Raw genomic sequence first — 20,146 nt, 5'->3', positions numbered from 1 at the left:
TTTTCCCAGTGTAGAGGATTCTAAAACTAGATGGCAGCTTAAGTTGAGAGGAGATAGATTTAATAGGGATCTCAGGGGCAACCTTTTGACTTAAGTATGCAGTCTGTATCTGGAATGAGATACCAGACAATGCACTAGAAGCTTTATGACTTCATGACATTTAGACAAATATGAATAAGAAGGGTTTAGAGGAATATCGGCCAAATGCAGGCAGTATGACATCTTGGTCAGTCTGGAGCTGTTGAGGATATTGGTTAGGCTGCATTTGGAGTATTGTACAAAGTTCTGGTCGCCCCATTACAGGAAGGATGTGGAGGCTTTAACCAGAGTTTTTACAAGAGTTTTTAACCAAAATGCTGCCCGGATCAGAGGTATTAGCTACAAGGTTGGACAAATTTGGATTATTTTCTCTGGAGCATCAGAGGCTGAGGGGAAATTTGATAGAAGTATATCAAATTATGCAAGACATAGAGAGGGTAGAGAGTCAGAACCTTCACACCCCCCCCTGTAGAAATATTCAACATTAGAGCACATAACTTTAAGGTGAGAGGAACAAAGGTTAAAATATGCAGGATAATATTTATACAGAGGGCGGTGGATGCTGCCAGGGGTGGTGCTAGAGACACATACAACAGTAGTATTACAGGGACACATGGATATGCAGGGAACAGAGGGCAGTGAAGACAAGTTCATCATGGTATGGTGTTCAGCACATTGTGGGCCAGAGTCTGTTCCCATGTTGCATGTTCTATGGACATTGCAGTTAGATGTTCCCTGCCAATGTATTTAGTTACACCAATTGGCGTTACAAGTCTACTCCGCCATTCAATCATGGTTGGGGTGGGAGATTGCAACCTTCACGTGGTCCGCCCTGTTTTGACGAATGCAATCAACCCGGCGTGCACAATCAAATAGAACAAGTTGTCCTACAACTTTAGGCTGTGCACGCCACACACAAGAAGAATCATGGCTGATCTATCTTTCCCTCCCAACACCATTCTCCTGCCTTCTCCCCGTAACCACTTTCTGCTCACCTTTTGTGTAATATTTTGCCAGAATAATTGCAGCGACTGAGGCAATGAGCAGAATGACGACAACAGCTGTAGTAATCCAGAGGACATTTTTTGAAACTTTCATTTTCTGGTGGAAATGTTAAAAATCTAATAATCTTCTGTTTGTCTGCAGAAAAAATAAATGGAAATCAGCTTATTTTGCTTTTGGGTAAACATGGAAATGTGGGTTCATTAGGTATCAACAGTCCCAAGTAGTCACCCAAGTAAAGGGAAGTGCTGGAAGAAGTCAGTGGGTCAGGCAGCATCTGTGTATAGATCAGTCCCAGCTTGAAGCCTCAATGACTCAGCTCATGGAGTAGAATGTTGGGCAACCTCGCTTATTCTGCAGCAGATGCAGAAACCTAAAGTCAGACATAAATTCAAAAACTGCAGATGCTGGAAAACAAAATCAACAAGTGATAGAGATGCTCAGCAGGTCAGGCAGCATCGATGGTCAGAGAACCTTCAGCAGACTTACAGCTTCTGGCCACTACTTCCTGGTTCTCCCCTCTCCCATCGGGCAAGAGATACAGAAGTGTGAAAACACACACCTCCAGAATCACGGACAGTTTCTTCCCAGCTGTTATCAGACATCCGAACCATCCTACCACAACTAGAGAGTAGTGCTGAACTACTTTCTACCTCATTGGAGACTCTTGGACTATCTTTAATCTTACTTTACCTTGTACTAAACATTATTCATGTTGTTCCCTTTGCCCTGTACCAATAGACAATAGGTGCAGGAGTAGGCCATTCGGCCCTTCCAGCCAGAACCGCCATTCACAGTGATCATGGCTGATCATCCCCAATCAGTACCCCGTTCCTGCCTTCTCCCCAGATCCCCTGACTCTGCTATTTTTAAGAGCACTGTCTAGCTCTCTCTTGAAAGCATCCAGAGAACCAGCCTCCAACGCCCTCTGAGGCAGAGAATTCCACACTCACCACTCTCTGTGAGAAAAAGTCTTTCCTCATCTCCGTTCTAAATGGCTTATCCCTTATTCTTAAACTGTGGACCTTGGTTCTGGACTCCCTCAACATCGGGAACATGTTTCCTGCCTCTAGCGTGTCCAAACCCTTAATAATCTTATATGTTTCAATAAAATACCCTCTCATCCTTCAAAACTGCAGAGTATACAAGCCCAGCTGCTCCATTCTCTCAGCATATGACAGTCCCGCCATCCCGGGAATTAACCTTGTAAACCTACGCTGTATTCCCTCAATAGCAAGAATGTCCTTCCTCAAATTAGTGGGCCAAAACTGCACACAATACTCCAGGTGCGGTCTCACTAGGCCCTGTACAACTGCAGATGGACCTCTTTGCTCCTGTACTCGACTCCTCTTGTTATAAAGGCCAACATGCCATTCGCTTTCTTCACTGCCTGCTGTACCTGCATGCTTACTTTCATAGACTGTTGAACAAGGACTCCCAGATCCCATTGTACTTCCCCTTTTCTCAATTTGACGCCATTTAGATAGTAATCTGCCTTCCTGTTTTTGCTACCAAAGTGGATAACCTCACATTTATCCACATTAAACTTCATCTGCCATGTATCTGCCCACTCCCCCAAACTGTCCAAGTCACCCTGCATTCTCATAGCATCCTCCTCACAATTCACACTGCCACCCAGCTTTGTGTCATCTGTAAATTCGCTAACATTACTTTGAATCCCTTCATCTAAATCATTGATGTATATTGTAAATTGCTGCGGTCCCAGCACCGAGCCTTGCGGTACCCCACTAGTCACTGCCTGCCATTCTGAAAGGGACCCGTTAATCCCTACTCTTTTTTCCTGTCTGCCAACCACTTCTCTATCCATGTCAGCACTCTACCCCCAATACCATGTGCCCTAATTTTGCCCACTAATCTCCTATGTAGGACCTTATCAAATGCTTTCTGAAAGTCCAGGTACACTACATCCACTGGCTCTCCCTTGTCCATTTTCCTAGTTACATCCTCAAAAATTCCAGAAGATTAGTCATGCATGATTTCCCCTTCGTAAATCCATGCTGACCTGGACTGATCCTGTTACTACTATCCAAATGTGCCATTATTTCATCTTTTATAATTGACTCCAGCATCTTCCCCACCACCGATGTCAGGCTAACTGGTCTATAATTCCCTGTTTTCTCTCTTTCGCATTTCTTAAAAAGTGGGATAACATTAGCTACCCTCCAATCCACAGGAACTGATCCTGAATCTATAGAACAATGTATCTGTACAATGTGAATGGCTCGATTGGAATCATGAATTGTCTTTCTACTGACACGTGACAATAAACTGAAATCAATATTGAACACATATTTTGAGAGAATGGAGCAGCTGGGCTTGTACACGCTGGAGTTTAGAAGGATGAGACGGATTCTCATTGAAACATATAAGATTGTTAAGGGTTTGGAGATGCTAGAGGCAGGAAACATGTTCCCGATGTTGGGGGAGTCCAGAACCAGTGGCCACAGTTTAAGAATAAGGAGTAAGCCATTTAGAACGGAGATGAGGAAACACTTTTTCTCACAGAGAGTGACGAGTCTGTGGAATTCTCTGCCTAAGAGGGCGGTGGAGGCAGGTTCTCTGGATACTTTCAAGAGAGAGCTAGATAGGGCTCTTAAAGATAGCGGAGTCAAGGGATATGGGGAATAGGCAGGAACGGGGTACTGACTGGGAATGATCAGCCATGACATTGAATGGCGGTGCTGGCATGAAGGGCCGAATGGCCTACTCCTGCACCCATTGTCTAATGATCGGATACTGTTCAAGCCGTTTCCTTTAATTGTAGAGGCTACGGGCAATAGAATTATTTGCCATTCATATTGCAAGGTTGGTTAAAGTTCAATGCTTATATTGTGGTTGCAGGCACTACGAAAGCAGTCATATGTCAACAATTGCAGGTGAAATGGAAAGTGTAGTTTGTGCCAGAAGCAATAGTGGAACCCATCAACGGAAGAAGCTTCCCACTGTCCTATGTTGTCATCAGATCATTTCTAAGTTGAACTGTTCTTCTTCTTACTTCTTAAGCCCTTTGCTCCTCTAGGGAGCATCGGCCATTGACAAATGTCCTCCACCTCACTCGGTTGTTGGCAGTTCTTTCGAGATCTCCACAGTTGAGCCCACTCTCAGACACTTCTGTCTGGACACCTCTTCTCCAGCTGTTCCTGGGGCGACCTCTTGGGGTCAAGGGTTCCATTTCAGGGCTTGCCAGGTGATGTTTGTGGCAGGTTTCCTGACCGTGTGTCCCATCCAACTCCATTTTCTCCTTTCAATGGGCTCCTAGCTTGTTCTTTTCCACAGGTCCACATTGCTTGCCTTTGTCTCTCCACTAGATGTTAAGTATTCTCCCAAGGCAGGTGTTCATGAATGTTTGTCGTGTGTTTTGTTGTTTCCCATGTCTCTGATCCATCCAGCATCACCCGTTTCACATGCGAGTTAAAGATGCATATTTTGGTGTTGATTGAGATGTGTTTTGAGCTCCAGATCTTCCTGAGCATGTTAAACAACACACTAGCCTTATTGAATCTACTTTTTATGTCTGCCTCTGCCCCTCCGGTAATGTCCACAACACAGCCTAGGTATGTGAATGTTTCTAGCTCCCCTAGAGCAGTGCAGTGCATAAGGATAGGGTTTTGCTGGTATTGGAGTGGATCCTGATCACCTGTGTCTTTGCTGTATTGGGTGTGAGACCACGTTTTGTGAGAGTCTGTCCGTCTTCTCCTACATTTGTATCTGTGTGTGAAAGTTGAACTCGCAGGAAACCCAGTTACTGCACATTACAAACTGTGAAGTGCCACGCCAATTAGACTTTAAGACATTCGGCCCAGAAAGTCCACTCCGCCATTCAATCATGGTGGATCTATCTTTCTCTCAACCCCATTCTCCTGCCTTCTCCCCATAACCTCAGACACCTGTACTAATCACGAATCCATCTATCTCTGCCTTAAATATAGCCATTGATTTGGCCTCCAAAGAATTCCACAGATTCACCACCCTCTGACTGAAGAAATTCCTGCTCATCTCCTTCCTAAAGGAACGTCATTTAATTCTGAAGCTACGACCTCTGGTCCTAGACTCTCCCACTAGTGGAAACATCCTTGCCACATCCACTCTATCCAGGCCTTTCACTATTTGGTAAGTTTCAATGAGACCCCCCCCCCCCTCATCCTTCTAAACTCCAGCGAGTACAGGCCCAGTGTCGACAAACGCTCAACATAGGTTAACCTACTAATCCCTGGGATCGTTCTTGTAAACCTCCTCTGGACCCTCTCCAGAGCCAGCACATCCTTCATCAGATATGGGGCCAAAAATTGCTCACAATACTCCAAATGCGGCCTGACCAGCACTTTATAGAGCCTCAGCATTACATCCCTGTTTTTCTATTCTACTGCCTCAGTGGCAGAAACCTGGGTTCAATCCTCATTACAGGTGCTGTCGGTACAGAGTTTGTACGTTCTCCCTGTGACCATGTGGGTTTACTCTGCATTCTCCAGTTTCCTCCCACATCTCAAAGACGTGCGGGTTTGTAGGTTAATTGGCTTCTGCAAAATGTCCCTAGTGGGTAGGATAGAACTAGTGTATGGGTGATCATTGGTCAGGGGTCTTTGGTGGCCGAAGACCCCTTTTCCAGGCTACATTGCTAAACTAAACTACATCAAGGGGTGCAAACGAGAACAGTCCAGCGGCGAGAGGCATGATGCAGTGTTCCTTCACTTATCTGCTTAGACCACAGCACCACATGCTGACAAAAGATGCAAAATGGATATGGAGCAAAGAGCAACATGCATGCGGCAAACAAATCCTTAGCAATTGAAGATCTCCATACTAATGATGATATCACACACAAACTGAAGGTGGTAACCACTGGAACAAGTTAGGGTGCAGGTCGAGGTAAACTATCTGTTGGACATCAGACAGGAAAACCATCACAGAAGGGGGAGCAGTGAGAGAGCATCACTAAACTCCCAGAGAGAGGAGGAGAACGTCTTCAGAGTAGGAATACCATGAGGCGATTCCACAGTGAATCAAATATATCTGCAGATGCTGGGTGTAACTCTTCATTTCTCAAGCTACCCCTCCCTCAGGGCTCTCTTTATCCCCCCCCCTTCCCTTCCACCTATCACTCCACTCACCCTCTGGCTTCACAATCAACAACGCATCAAACCTGTCTCACACCTTCCTTTCTTGTCTCTGACCTTTGTCCCAACTATCCGTGTTTGACGGCGCTCCAACTCCGGGCCGGGAACCCGCTCATGGAACAAAGTGCTGCCACCTGGTGAGGAGACAAGGGAAGTGCACCAGCCTACAGGTGAGGCTGAAGCAACAGCTTCAAGTCCCCCCCTCCCCTGATTACTACTGTCTAATGTGCAGTCTATGGAGAGCTGGATAAACTTAAAGGCATGCTGACCGTTAAACATTACAACGTTGAACCAGGCCCTTCTGTCCACCGAGTCCGCATTGACCAGCTATCTACAATAGCACTATCCTACTCACAAGGGATAATTTATCAAAACCAATTAACATACAAACCTGCACATCTTGAGTGTGGGAGGAAGCCAGAGCACCCGGAGAAAACCCACATGGTCACAGGGAAAACGTACAAACTCTGTACAGACAGCACCCATGGTCAGGATGGAACCCGGGTCTCTGGCGCTGTGAGGCAGCAACTCTACTGCTGCACCACTGTGCTACCCTTGGAGAAGTGAGACTACTATGTGATCTATTTCACAGAGACATGGCTCACCCCTGACGTACCCGACTGTCGTCCAGTCCGAGGGCATCTACCTTCACTGGATGGACTGTATGGTGCCTTTGGGAAAGGTTGGAAGCAGTGAGGCACTTTTTATCCCATGAAAATTAATCTTCTGTACCAGCCGACTATGGGGGATTTTATCAAATGCTTCACTAAACTCCATGTAGACAATATCCACCAACCTGCTATCATCAATCACCTTGGTCACCTCCTCAAAAACTAAACCAAGTTAATAAGACACGACCTGCTGTGTACAAACCCATGCTGACTGTTCATAATTAACCCATTCACTTCCAAAGGGGAGCAAATCTTATCCCAAATAAACCCCACCAATAGCTACCCTACCACTGATGTGAGGCTCACCAGCTTAAGTTCCCTGGATTCTCCCCTTCTCCCTTCTCACAATCATAACAACACTAACCACTCTCCAGTCCCGGCTAGAGACGATGCCAAGATCTTTGTCAAGATGGAATAGTGGCAGATGGAGTTTAATTCAGACAAGTGTGAGGTGTTGCACTTCAGGAGGTGAAATGCAAAGGGGAAGTATACAGTTAATGGCAGGAGCAATGATGTGCTAAAGAGTCTTGTGCAAGTCTGTAACTCCCCGACAGTGCAACATAAGTGGAAAGGGCAATAAAGGCAGCACATGTACACGGTATAGGCATAGTCTAGCCCTTGTGATCAACACTGTACACATGTGTGTATGGTATATGCTGCACATGTACATGGTATAGGCATAGTCTAACCCTTGTGATCAAAACTGTACACATGTGTGTATGGTATATGCTGCACATGTACATGGTACAGACATAGTCTAGCCCTTGTGATCAACACTGTACACATGTGTGTATGGTATATGCTGCACATGTACATGGTATAGGGATAGTCTAGCCCTTGTGATTAACACTGTACACATGTGTGTATGGTATATACTGCACAAGTACATGCTATAGGGATAGTCTAGCCCTCATGTGAAAGTACCAACTGGAAGAAGGCAACTTACAACATTATTATGGAGGAGATTGGAAGAGCAGGTTATGATCAGCTGTTATTGGGCAAGTCCACATCTGACATGTGGGATCCATTTAAAGGCTAGTTGGTCAAAGTTTAGGTTTGGCAAGTCCCACGAAGGAGGAAAGATGAGGATGGCAAAGTAAAGGAACCTTGCATTGTAAACTTGGTCATAAAAAAAAGAGAAAATACATGATCAGCCATGATCACGTTGAATGGCGGTGCTGGCTCAAGGGGCCGAATGGCCTACTCCTGTGTCTATTGTCTAACAAACACAAGTGGGCAACCAGAAGGGCCAAAATGGCTTTGGTCAGTCATGTCAAAGAAAAGCATCAAGGTTGAATATCCCTGGGATCTGATGAGATCTATCCCAGGCAGGCAAGAGGCCAGAGATTGAGCCAGACTTGATGAAGAACTTTGTCTTTTCTCAGTCCCTTTTCTCAGGACTGGAGAGTGGCCAATGTTGTTGAAAGGAAGTAGAGAGAATGCAGGCATATGAAAGGTTGGTGAACCATGTCAGTGGTGGGGTAGCCATTGGACAGGGTTCTTTGGGATAGTATTAACTCCATTTGGAAGAGAAAGCGCTAATTAGGGATAGCTAGCATGGTCTTCACTATTACACACGGCTTGGTTTCTTTCTTCAGGCATTGCCTGAGCCGCTGATAGTTCCCAGCATTTTCTGTTTGGAGTTCAGCAGCCTGCAAGCACTTGAATAAAGAAACAACATTAAAGGCCAGAGTCAGATAAGGTGGAAGGACTTTTGCTTAATGACTTAGCAAAAGAGATTTGAAAGAGGGGAGGGACATTCACTAATGTGGGCAGTTGAACAATTAAAATATCTTTAGCTTCCTGATGAGATTCCTGGCATCGACATAGATTCAGAAGCTACTAGAACTACTAACACGTTGTGCCACCAGTTGATCGATGGCAATTTCATGCTCTCTGCATCAAGCCTTTATAGAAAAAGCCTTCACTACATTGATGTTCATTTTTGTCATTGGCGGCTTATAATGGGGTGCATTTCCATCGAGATCCTCCTGTTCATCTACAATAATTATGGCTAAATATCCAGAGAAATACCCCTGTCCACCCACCTCATCCATACTGACCAAGATTAACATCTAAGCTAGTACATTTCCTGCATTTAGCCCACATGCCTCCAAATCTTTCAGCCCATGTACTTGCCCAAATGTCTTATAAATGTAGTATAATACCTGCCCCTTCTACCTCCTCTGGCAACTCATTCCACACACCCACCATCCTTTGTGTGGAAAAAGTTGTTGGAGTAGACTGAAGGGTCTCGATCTGAAACATCACCCATTCCTTCTCTCCAGAGATGTCCCACTGAGTTACTCCAGCTTGTTGTGTCTATCTTCGATTTAAACCAGCATCTGCAGTTCCTTCCTACACTGTTTTACAATACTCCCCCAGGCCCTGCCATTCACTTGAACTTTTTACTCCATTCTGAAACCATTGCATCGCTTTTGCTGAAAGTTCAGCAAATAAATGTGGAAAATTTTACAGAAAAGCATCTGCAATCAGAGTAGGGCATTCATGAGCACTTACCCACATTTGTCCTTTAATCCTTCGGAAGACACTTCTCATCGGTTGGAGTTTTACTGAAACTATAGCTGGGACACACAATTGCTAGCAAGCAGCTGTTCTCTTCTGTACTACCACCAGAACACACAGACTGAATACTGGAACCAATTTACTTACAGAACCCAGGCAACTCACCAGCGTAGTGGAGCAGGTTATTTCATCTGATATCATCGATTTAAGGACCAATAGTACAAGCACTGATGTGCACTCAAGTGTGATAACACATTGCGAGTTCCACTTTGAGCACTAGTGACCATCAACAGGTTGAGGGATCAGCTACAGGTTCACAAGACACAGCAGAGCAGAAGGCCAACAAGCCAACAAGCCAAGGCTCATCCAGCTGTGGGCAAGGTGGCGGTGGTGGAAGGCGAAGGGGAAAGTTCCCGGATATTCTGTGATCAGTTGGGGGAGCGGGACGTGGTGTCATCGGCTCATGGAAGCGGAGGGGCGGCTACTGGAGGGAGTGGCCAGGGTGCGACTCGTCCTTGATTATGTGCTGGCCTTGCCGATGCAGCATGAGGTATAAATGGAGTCAATAGAATGGAGATTGGTGAAGAGCAAGGGCTCTGGACAGATGTACCATCAATGCCCCATCACAGGTTGCTCCTGAGACTTGCATGCCCATTGCCTCCACTACAATCCCACCTTCACCAATCACAGGTGCCTTCTGTTCTAACAGATTTTCTTGGTCCTTCCCCTCTCCTGAATCTGCCAGACACATCTCCACACATTAGAATTGTTTTCACCACCCAGCCATATTTGCCATACAGCTCTGAAAGATTTCACACGCTCTACATGCCAAGCCCATCCCTTATCAGTCTGTACATAATCCATCCCATGCATATCATGCGCCTAGCCAAAAGCCTCTTAAACACCACTATCGTATCTGCCTCCACCACCACCCCTGGCAACTTGTTCCAGGCACCCACCACCCTCTGTGTAAAAAACGCCCCTCGCATCACCTTTAAATTTTGCCCCTCTCATCTTAAAGCTACGCCCTCTAGTATTTGATTTTTCTATCCTGGGATAAAGGTTCTGACTGTCTACCTATCTATGTCTCCCATGATTCTACACACTGGTCTCCCCATAACCTCTGGCATTTCAGAGAAAATCTAAGTTTGTCCAACCTCTGTACATCAAAGCTAAAATTCATGTCATTAATTCTATATTTCCCCCTAACATTCAACATCCCAAAGTGCAGCAACTCTCATTTGCTCAGGTTAAACTCCATCTACCATTTCTCTGCCCATTTCTGGTGCTGACCTATGTCCCGCTGTATACTCGGACAGCCTTCCACACAGTCCGCTACTCAAGCAATCCAATATCATTTGCAAATGAACTCACCAGAGACCATACGAGCAAGACACTGTTAATCCCACGCATCTTAACCTGAGTTAGCCAACCATGTGGGACTTCATCAAATTTCTAATTACAATCCACCTACCTACCCTCATCTAACACCATCAACTCCCCAAAAAACCCAATCATTAGTAAGACACAACCTGCTTTGTACAAAGCCATGCTGACTGGCTCTAATTAATCCACTCTCTTCCAAATGGGAGTAAATACTATCCAGAAGAAACCTCCAATATCTTCCCGACCACTGAGGCGAGGATCATCTGCCTATAATTCCTTGGATTTTCTCTGCTCCCCTCATTTACTAAAGAAACAACATTAGTTGCTTCAGTCCTCTGGGTCCTCGTCTGTGGCTAGAGAAGTTGCAAAAATCTTCATCAAGGCTCCTACAATGTCTTCTTGCTTCTCAATAAACTGGAATAGATGGCATCAGATACTGGGAATATATCCACCTTAATCCACTTCAGGATCCCAACACCCTATCCCTCCGAACCCCTGTATATTACTGTTCTCCAGACCAATCTCACTGTGCTCCATGTCCTTCTCCTTGGTGACAACAGATCTCGCTTAGTGACAAAAGTATCCGTTTAACATCTCACCTACATCCCCACTCCTTAAGCACAAATTCTCTCCTAAATCTTCAAGAGGTCTTCCCTTTCCCCTGGTCACCCTCCTGTTTATGATAGAACCACAAAAATCTTTAAGGGCCTGTCCCACTTAGGCAATTTTTTCAGGTGACTGCCAGCGACAAGAACAATGGAATTCACCAAAGTCAGCAACAGCGGCGACAGCCCACGTCACCCCGGCGACAGCCCACGTCACCCGGCGACAGCCCACGTCACCCCGGCGACAGCCCACGTCACCCCGGCGACAGCCCACGTCACCCCGGCGACAGCCCACGTCACCCCAGCGACGGCCCACGTCACCCCAGCGACGGCCCACGTCACCCCGGCAACAACCCACTTGGCCTCCACTGCCCTCAGGGAATTCCACAAATTCACAACTCTCTGGGTGAAAAAGTTTTTTCTCACCTCAGTCTTAAATGGCCTCCTTTTATTCCAAGACTGTGGCCCCTGGTTCTGGACTCGCCCAACATTGGGAACATTTTTCCTGCATCTAGCTTGTCCAGTCCTTTTATAATTTTATGTGTTTCTATAAGATCCATTTCGATCGATAAGTTTCTATAATCTGAGAACAACCAGCAGTCTGTTTCCGAAGGGATCATTAACCCGATGATGAATCTTTTGGCTACATGTATGCAGGAAGGATATTAATATTAACGTGACAGACAGATTGCAATGTTGCTGTAGCCCACAAGCTCAGCGACAGGTGATTTACAGCAGCTGGGAGTAGTTCAGAGATAGAGCACGGAAACAGGCCCTTTGGCCCACCCAGTCCGCGCCAACCAGCGATCCCCGCACACTAACACCATCCTACACACACTAGGGACAATTTACATTTATACCAAGCCGACTAACCTACAAACCTGTACGTCTTTGGAGTGTGGGAGGAAACCGGAGCACCCGGAGAAAACCCACGCAGGTCACGGGGAGAACGTACAAACTCCACACAGACAGCACCCGTAGTCAGGATTGAACTCGGGTCTCTGGCGCTGTGAGGCAGCAACTCTACCGCTGCGCCACCGTGCCGCCCACTGTGGTTTAGCTCGGCTCAGCTTCCATGTCCAGTGGCCACTTCCTACTCTGATGACCGAGAGGCCGTCCCGTCTGAGAGTGACAGAGTAGCCCGTGTCACCGTCGGAGTGATGCTCCGTCACTCCGCCCCGCATGGAGCTTGGAGTTACAGTGATACAGTGTGGAAACAGGCCCTTCAGCCCAACTTGCCCATACCGACTCACATATCCCAGCTACACTCGTCATAGAGTGATACAGTGTGGAAACAGGCCCTTCAGCCCATCTTGCCCACACCAGCCAACATGTCCCAACTACACTAGTTATGGAGTCAGAGAGTGATACAGCGTGGAACCAGGCCCTTCAGCCCAACTTGCCCACACCGACCAACATGTTCCAGCTACACTAATCCCACCTGCCCACATTTGTTCCCTCCATATCCCTCAAACCTGTCCTATCCATGTACCTGTCTAAATGTCTCTTAAACAATGTGATAGTCCATGCCTCAACTACCTCCTCTGGCAGCTCATTCCATACATCAATTATGTAAAAAAAGCTACCCTATAGGTTACCATTAAATCTTTCCCCTCTCACCTTAAACCTGTGGCCTACTTAACATAACTCAAGGTTCCCTCACACTGCCAACCTTATTGTTGAAACAAATCACATGCCAACAGATAAATGAACACTTGCAAACCTTCCTTCTGGGTGAGTAGCTGGGAACAGAAGTAGAAGCGTGAGGCTTTTAAAAAGGCAGCGTTAACGAGGCTAGTTGCAGGTGAGCAGCTGAAAGCAGTTAGCATCCTGAGTGACTGCTCCTGGGGGGGTTGAAGGCAAAGGAAGATAGATACTGGTCTGTGTGAAATGAGTGCTGTCACTTCCCTCTGGAAATTATGTTTGTTTCTAGTCTGTATAACTAATGAAGTGCTTTAGATTTAGCCAAATCATGATTTTAATTATTTTTAATGAGTGCTTATGAAATTTATCCAGCATAGCTTCATAAACTTTGATCTTCACCCTTTGAATGATTTAGAGTTTAGGGATCCAGTGTGAAGACAGGCTCATCAGCACACCTACCTGCACTGTACTAGTTCTGTCCAACACACTAGGGATCATTTATGATTTTTACTGAAGCCAACTAACTGTATGTGTTCGGAGTGTGGGAGGAAACCGGAGCACCCGGACAAAACCCACGCGATCCCAGGGAGAAACATCTAAACTAGGTAGAGATAGCTCCCGTAGTCAGAATTGAACCCGGGTCTCTGACGCTGGAAGGCAGCAACTCTACCGCTGCACCACCATGCCGCCCCAAACTGATTCCATCAGTCATTACAATCACTACCTTTAACAATCATTTCAGACAAGTGCGTGAATCGATGAGGCAAGGGGGGGGGTCGAAATGGGGTAGAGGATGGGGAAGGGGGTGGACTAGAGGGTAGGTGGGGTAGGATGGGGGTAGAGGGGGGGGGTACGGGGTAGGGTGGGGGTACGGTAGGGTGGGGTAGGGTGTAGGTGGGGGTAGGGTAGGGGTAGGGGGTAGAGGGTAGGGTGGGGGTAGGGGTGGTGTAGGGGGTAGGTGGGGTAGAGGGTGGGGTAGGGTGGGGGTACGGTAGGGTGGGGGTAGAGGGGGTGGGGTAGGGTGGTGTAGGGTGGGGGTACGGTAGGGTGGGGTAGAGGGTAGGGTGGGGTAGGGGGTGGTGTAGGGGGTAGGTGGGGGTAGAGGGTGGGGTAGGGGGGTAGAGGGGGTAAGGGGGGGAATAGAGGGTGGGGTGTAGGATGGTGTGGGTTAGGGGTTAGGGGGTAGGGTGGGGCAGAGAATTTCACAGATTCACAACTCTCTGTTTTCTCATCTCAGTCCTAAATGGCCGACCCCTTATTCTTAAACATGGAGGTAAAATACGACTGGCCACGTGTGTGACCTCACACGGAAGCAATATACAAACTATGTGAATTTTAAAAAGCTTGAATGCTCATATCTTTAGCAGACATGTATTATAGTTCTGTAAAATAGTGACAAATTAGATTAATCGCTTACACGAATGTTTTAATGTGTCACTTTGTGATGACGTCTGGTCACGTGTGCGACATTTTTGATTCACTTTCCAAAAATGGCCCTTATGATGAAAGAATAGGTCGACTGGGCTTGTATTCACTGGAATTTAGAAGGATGAGAGGGCACCTTATAGAAACATATAAAAGTCTTAAAAGATTGGACAGGTTAGATGCAGGAAATATGTTCCCGATGTTGGGGGAGGCCAGAACCAGGGGCCACAGTTTAAGAATAAGGGGTCGGCCATTCAGGCCATTTTTTCACCCAGAGTGTTGTGAATCTGTGGAATTCTCTGCCACAGAAGGCAGTGGAGGCCAATCAACTAGATGTTTTCAAGAGAGAGTTAGATTTAGTTCTTAGGGCTGAAGGAATCAAGGGATATGGGGGAAAGAGCAGGAACGGTGTACTAATTGTAGATGATCAGCCATGATCATATTCTTACTCTAGACCAGAGTATGAATTTCAATAGACAATAGACAATAGGTGCAGGAGTAGGCCATTCGGCCCTTCGAGCCAGCATCGCCATTCAATGTGATCATGTCTGATCATCCACAATCAATACCACGTTCCTGCCTTCTCCCCATATCCCCTGACTCCGCTATTTTTAAGAGCCCTATCTAGTTCTCTCTTGAAAGCATCCAGAGAACCTGCCTCCACCACCCTCTGAGGCAGAGAATTTCACAGACTCACCGCTCTCTGTGAGAAAAAGTATTTCCTCGTCTCTGTTCTAAATGGCTTAATCCTTATTCGTAAAATGTATGTAACTATTTCCTTATGTATTCTATCTGTGTCTGCACAAGATTGTTTACCGAAACTGCCTAGGGCACAAGTAATGGACAGGTCTTGGTCAAGAGATTAAGATTCTGTCACAGAACCTGCAGAACGACTAATCTTGCTACAAACATTCCACTTTCCACTGTGTAACTTTCCACAGCTAAATGTTATATCCTTTGAATTCTGAGTGTCCTTGTTCATTACCATTTGTCTGGATGCTTTTTGTCTAAATCAATGTATAAAATAGATGGTTTTCAGCATTAGCTCAGAGAGGACTCCCACAGACACTTGGGCTCAGAGTGGACTCTTGGTGTGGAGCGGGTGAGCCCTCGCTGGGGCTCGCTGGAGGGGAGCGCTCCGTTTCGCTGGCCCGCGGCAGCCGGAAGCCTGAAACCTCAGTCTGCAGAGTTCCAGCTGGCGCGGTGTCCGCAGCCCGGGATCCCTCGTGGGGGACCCAGGGAAGAAGAAGCCACCACTGTCGGCCCGCGTCCAACTTCTACCGCGGACCTGGCATGGACTTACCATCACCCCAGGAGGGGAGCTTCGACACCCGGCCCTGCGGTCTACGGTGCTTCTGGCTGCGGCGCGGCAGGGACTTTAAATCTTCGATCGCCGGCCTGTGGCCTACACCATCCTGAAGCCGCGGTCTCCGGTGGGGAAGAGCCAACTATGGACTGTCTCTGGACTCTGGTCCTGTCCACGGGGAGGAATGGAGGAGGACTGGACAATATTTGTGCCTTCCACCACAGTGATGAATGCTGTGGTGGATGTTTGTGTTAAATTGTTATTGTGTATTGTGTGTTCTTTCTCACTGTATCGCTCCTGACATATTCATTTCACTTGCACTTTATGTGCAATGTGACGAATAAACTCGTGTTGTATTGTATTGTATTGTATTGTATTGTATTGTATTGTTGCTCTGTGTGACTCTCTCTCTCACAATAAAGTTTGTTCAGTTTCTACCTCCGTTTTTGTAATAGTCTTTGTTGGAAAATTTCTAACAGTCAGGCAGCATCTGTGGAGAACATGGATAGGTGACGTTTCACAGAGTGCTGGAGTAACTCAGCGGGTCAGGCAGCATCTGTGGAGAACATGGATAGGTGACGTTTCACAGAGTGCTGGAGTAACTCAGCGGGTCAGGCAGCATCTGTGGAGAACATGGATAGGTGACGTTTCACAGAGTGCTGGAGTAACTCAGCGGGTCAGGCAGCATCTGTGGAGAAAATGGATAGGTGACGTTTCACACAGTGCTGGAGTAACTCAGCGGGTCAGGCAGCATCTGTGGAGAACATGGATAGGTGACGTTTCACAGAGTGCTGGAGTAACTCAGCGGGTCAGGCAGCATCTGTGGAGAACATGGATAGGTGACGTTTCACACAGTGCTGGAGTAACTCAGCGGGTGAGGCAGCATCTGTGGAGAACATGGATAGGTGACGTTTCACAGAGTGCTGGAGTAACTCAGCGGGTCAGGCAGCATCTGTGGAGAACATGGATAGGTGACGATTCACAGAGTGCTGGAGTAACTTATAGCAAGAGGCTGGATGTCAAATATCCCAACAGGCTTTGGGATGATGCTACCAGTTGAGAGAGAAAGAGAAATGCTGGTCAAGAGAACAACAAAGGAGTTGAGTGAAAGTTACGTGAGTGACATCTAGTGGGAGCAGAGCCGAGGCAACTTCAGGATATGTACTGTGTTTAAGAGGCCGCTGAGTTTCTCCAGCTTTTTTGTGTAACTCAGGATATGTACTGTGGCCTTGAGAAGATAATATGCTTGGAACTGACATTTTGTAAATTGATTTATAATGAGGGAGATAAGAACAGACAATGCAATTAACAACCACCAGCCTGATAAGAAACAAAGATATGTTTTGGTTATTCAGCCCTTGGAGGACAACTTGAAATGATTGATTGCATAGTCATGAGAGCCTTGGGTTCGAACAAAGTCTTCTTTAGGAGATTGAAGTAAAACATTTTTTAAAGAAGGGCAGTCCGAGAGATTGGCAGCAACAACCCGGGAACAACCATCGCAAGAAGGAGGGACATGAGTTTGAAACTCAGAGAAGACAAACCCCCTACCGACAGAGTGAATGTGGCCAATTCATTCACACAGGTTATATCTGAGTCCAAGTCATGAGTTATGCGATTTAGCTTAAGAAGTGATAAGTTGAAATAGTAAAGTAAATGAGAAGTTATTCGATGTCAGTGGTTAGCATGCATGTTTAAGTTACTCAATAGACAATAGGTGCAGGTGTAGGCCATTTGGCCCTTCGAGCCAGCACCGCCATTCACTGTGATCATCCACAATCAGTGCCCCGTTCCTGCCTTCTCCCCACATCCCTGACTCTGCTATCTTTAAGAGCTCTATCTAACTCTCTATTGAAAGTATCCAGAGAACCAGCCTCCATCGCCCTCTGAGGCAGAGAATTCCACAGACACACAACTCTCTGTGAGAAAAAGTATTTCCTCATCTCCGTTCTAAATGGCTTACCCCTTATTCTTAAACTGTGGCCCATGGTTCTGGACTTCCACACCATCGGGAACATGTTTCCTACCTCTAGCGTGTCCAAACCCTTAATGATCTTATATATTTCAATAAGATTCCCTCTCATCCAAGTCAAGTTTATCAAGTCAAGTTTATTCATCACATACACATACGAGATGTGCAGTGACATGAAAAGTGGCAATGCTCGCGGACTTTGTGCAAAAAGACAAACAAACAAACAACCAAACAAACTACAAACAGAATGTACCAGAATCACATATTCTTTTACATATTAAATATTATGGGCAGAAGGAAAAAAATCCTTCTAAATTCCAGAGTGTACAAGTCCAGCCGCTCCATTCTTTCAACATATGACAGTCCCACTATCCCGGGAATTAACCTCGTGAACCTACACTGCACTCCCTCAATAGCAAGAATGTCCTTCCTCAAATTTGGAGACCAAAACTGCACACGATACTCCAGGTGTGGTCTCACTTGGGCCCTGTACAACTGCAGAAGGACCTCTTTGCTCATATACTCAACTCCTCTTGTTATGAAGGCCAACATGCCATACTCGAGTGTTAATAAAGATTAACTTGTACTAAACCTTGGTTTAGAGTCTTTTATTCAACACATCAGATGATACCCTACACAGTTCATTGGGTCAACATTTTGGAGTGGCTGGGTAGTCACAGTTGAGTGGTTAGTTTTTGTGGTCCCAGCCGTTCCAGAATCATAGGCGTGCCGAACTAAACAGTGGTCACAGAGTAAGTGAAAGTTGCTAAAGACACCAACCAGGGGTGAGGGTAAACTCTGCAAGTCTGCAAGTGACTCAGAGAAATGTAGCAGGGAAGATGGCCACTAAGGAATCACAGGTGGTCCACACTCCTTCCCGACCACACATCAGAACTGCCAGACACTTACCCTGGTCGCCTCCCATGCTCCTTGGGTGGGATCTAGTACAGAACAATAATGGGCCAGTGCCCAGCGTGGGAACAGGTGCTCTGGGAGAACCTAGATCATAAATGGTCCATGTGGGTGGAGTTTACAGACTAAATATTATAGGGTCCCGGGCGTGTGGGACAGAAGAAGAGCCAGAACAAACCTCAGCCACAGCAATAGCCAGTGGTTGGTGAGTTATGGGAGAAATTGAGAATTCAAAGTTGAAGGTTGAATTAGAAATAGTAAAACAAGAACCACAAGTGAATCAGCTGCTGGAATTAGGAGCAGTAAAACAAGAAGTGGGTACATGTGAGAATGTAGCAGAGGAGGAACAGAAGCATCTGCTTCATCTTGAATCCATTTCAAACACAGTTTAAATGGGTTTATCAGGAAAAGGAGAGAACGGTCAGAATGTGTTGGATTGCTTAGCAGGAGACGACAGACAAATGCACAAACCTACAGGCAGCAATAAAAGGTCACCACAATCAGTGCCCCGTTCCTGCCTTCTCCCCACATCCCTGACTCTGCTATCTTTAAGAGCTCTATCTAACTCTCTATTGAAAGTATCCAGAGAACCAGCCTCCATCGCCCTCTGAGGCAGAGAATTCCACAGACACACAACTCTCTGTGGAAGGGAAGATACAGTATAAACCAGCTAATCATGTCAAGTGCCAACATGAAATGCTCTCAGTCTGAAGAGGCACGATGTACACTTTCGGAACAAGTTGGAGGGGAGAGTGAAGTAAACGGGGAGAATTGGATGAAATAACCCGGAGGTATGGAGAGAGACCCGGGGAGCTGGTGTGTGACTTGGAACCTCAGCCCCTCCCCGTGATGAAAGAACATCCCAGTCTGCAAACTTTCCGCTGACCCCCGCAAGCATTTTGATTGTGTCTGCCGGCAGAAATAGGTTGCCAACTAGCAGCTAGAACGAGTGCTCAGGTTGCTGAGCTAGCAGCAGTAGCCTGTACGATAAAACAACCAAGAAAGGAAGTGCAGGAAGTATTAAAATACTTGCTTATTAGCCTGTATCAAGAACGGTGAATGAGAGCAGATATTACTTGCATTTTAATGAACGATTTCTGCAAAGTCAAGTCGTTGATTGCAGTGATAACAGAAGAGATACCAATCAGTGTGGGACCAGATCAAGATGTCGGACTGATTCGCAACATTCCTGGTGCATCGTTCCACAGTGATGGGACAATTCTAGCATATTCTCATAGCGATACACTTTGGTAAATGCACTAATAAAGATAAAATCCAACATGTGAAAAGTTCAAACTTAGGTTGGCGTTGGTGGGTGGAAGGTTGGAATTCCAATAACGAAAGAGGGACCACAAAATGGGTTAATGACGGGATTATTATCTGGCCGAATACACCAATGAACAAGGTCAGTGGGGATTTGAGGCAAGGGCAGATTTAAATTGTACAATGGAAGTGGGGCCACTCAGGGTCGACATCACCAAGGTTACATATAGAGGGGAATATGCACAACCACTTCATTAAAG

The 20,146-nt window shown here is 46.3% G+C and overlaps 1 protein-coding gene across 1 annotated transcript in view; it reads right to left on the bottom strand.

Moving 5' to 3' along the window:
• LOC129693552 (uncharacterized) overlaps window positions 1-20,146 on the bottom strand; it is an 85,299-nt gene that overhangs the window by 25,942 nt on the left and 39,211 nt on the right. The window contains exon 10 of the mRNA XM_055630352.1: window positions 1,035-1,140. Coding sequence (XP_055486327.1) covers window positions 1,035-1,140 — 106 coding nt within the window. The remainder of the gene's footprint in view (window positions 1-1,034; window positions 1,141-20,146) is intronic.

Source organism: Leucoraja erinacea, unplaced genomic scaffold, assembly GCF_028641065.1.
Source record: "Leucoraja erinacea ecotype New England unplaced genomic scaffold, Leri_hhj_1 Leri_345S, whole genome shotgun sequence".
In the NCBI taxonomy this organism is placed as follows: Eukaryota; Metazoa; Chordata; class Chondrichthyes; order Rajiformes; family Rajidae; genus Leucoraja; species Leucoraja erinaceus.
Note: the sequence above shows the minus strand (reverse complement) of the source record. Positions and strands in the feature narration are given on the sequence as shown.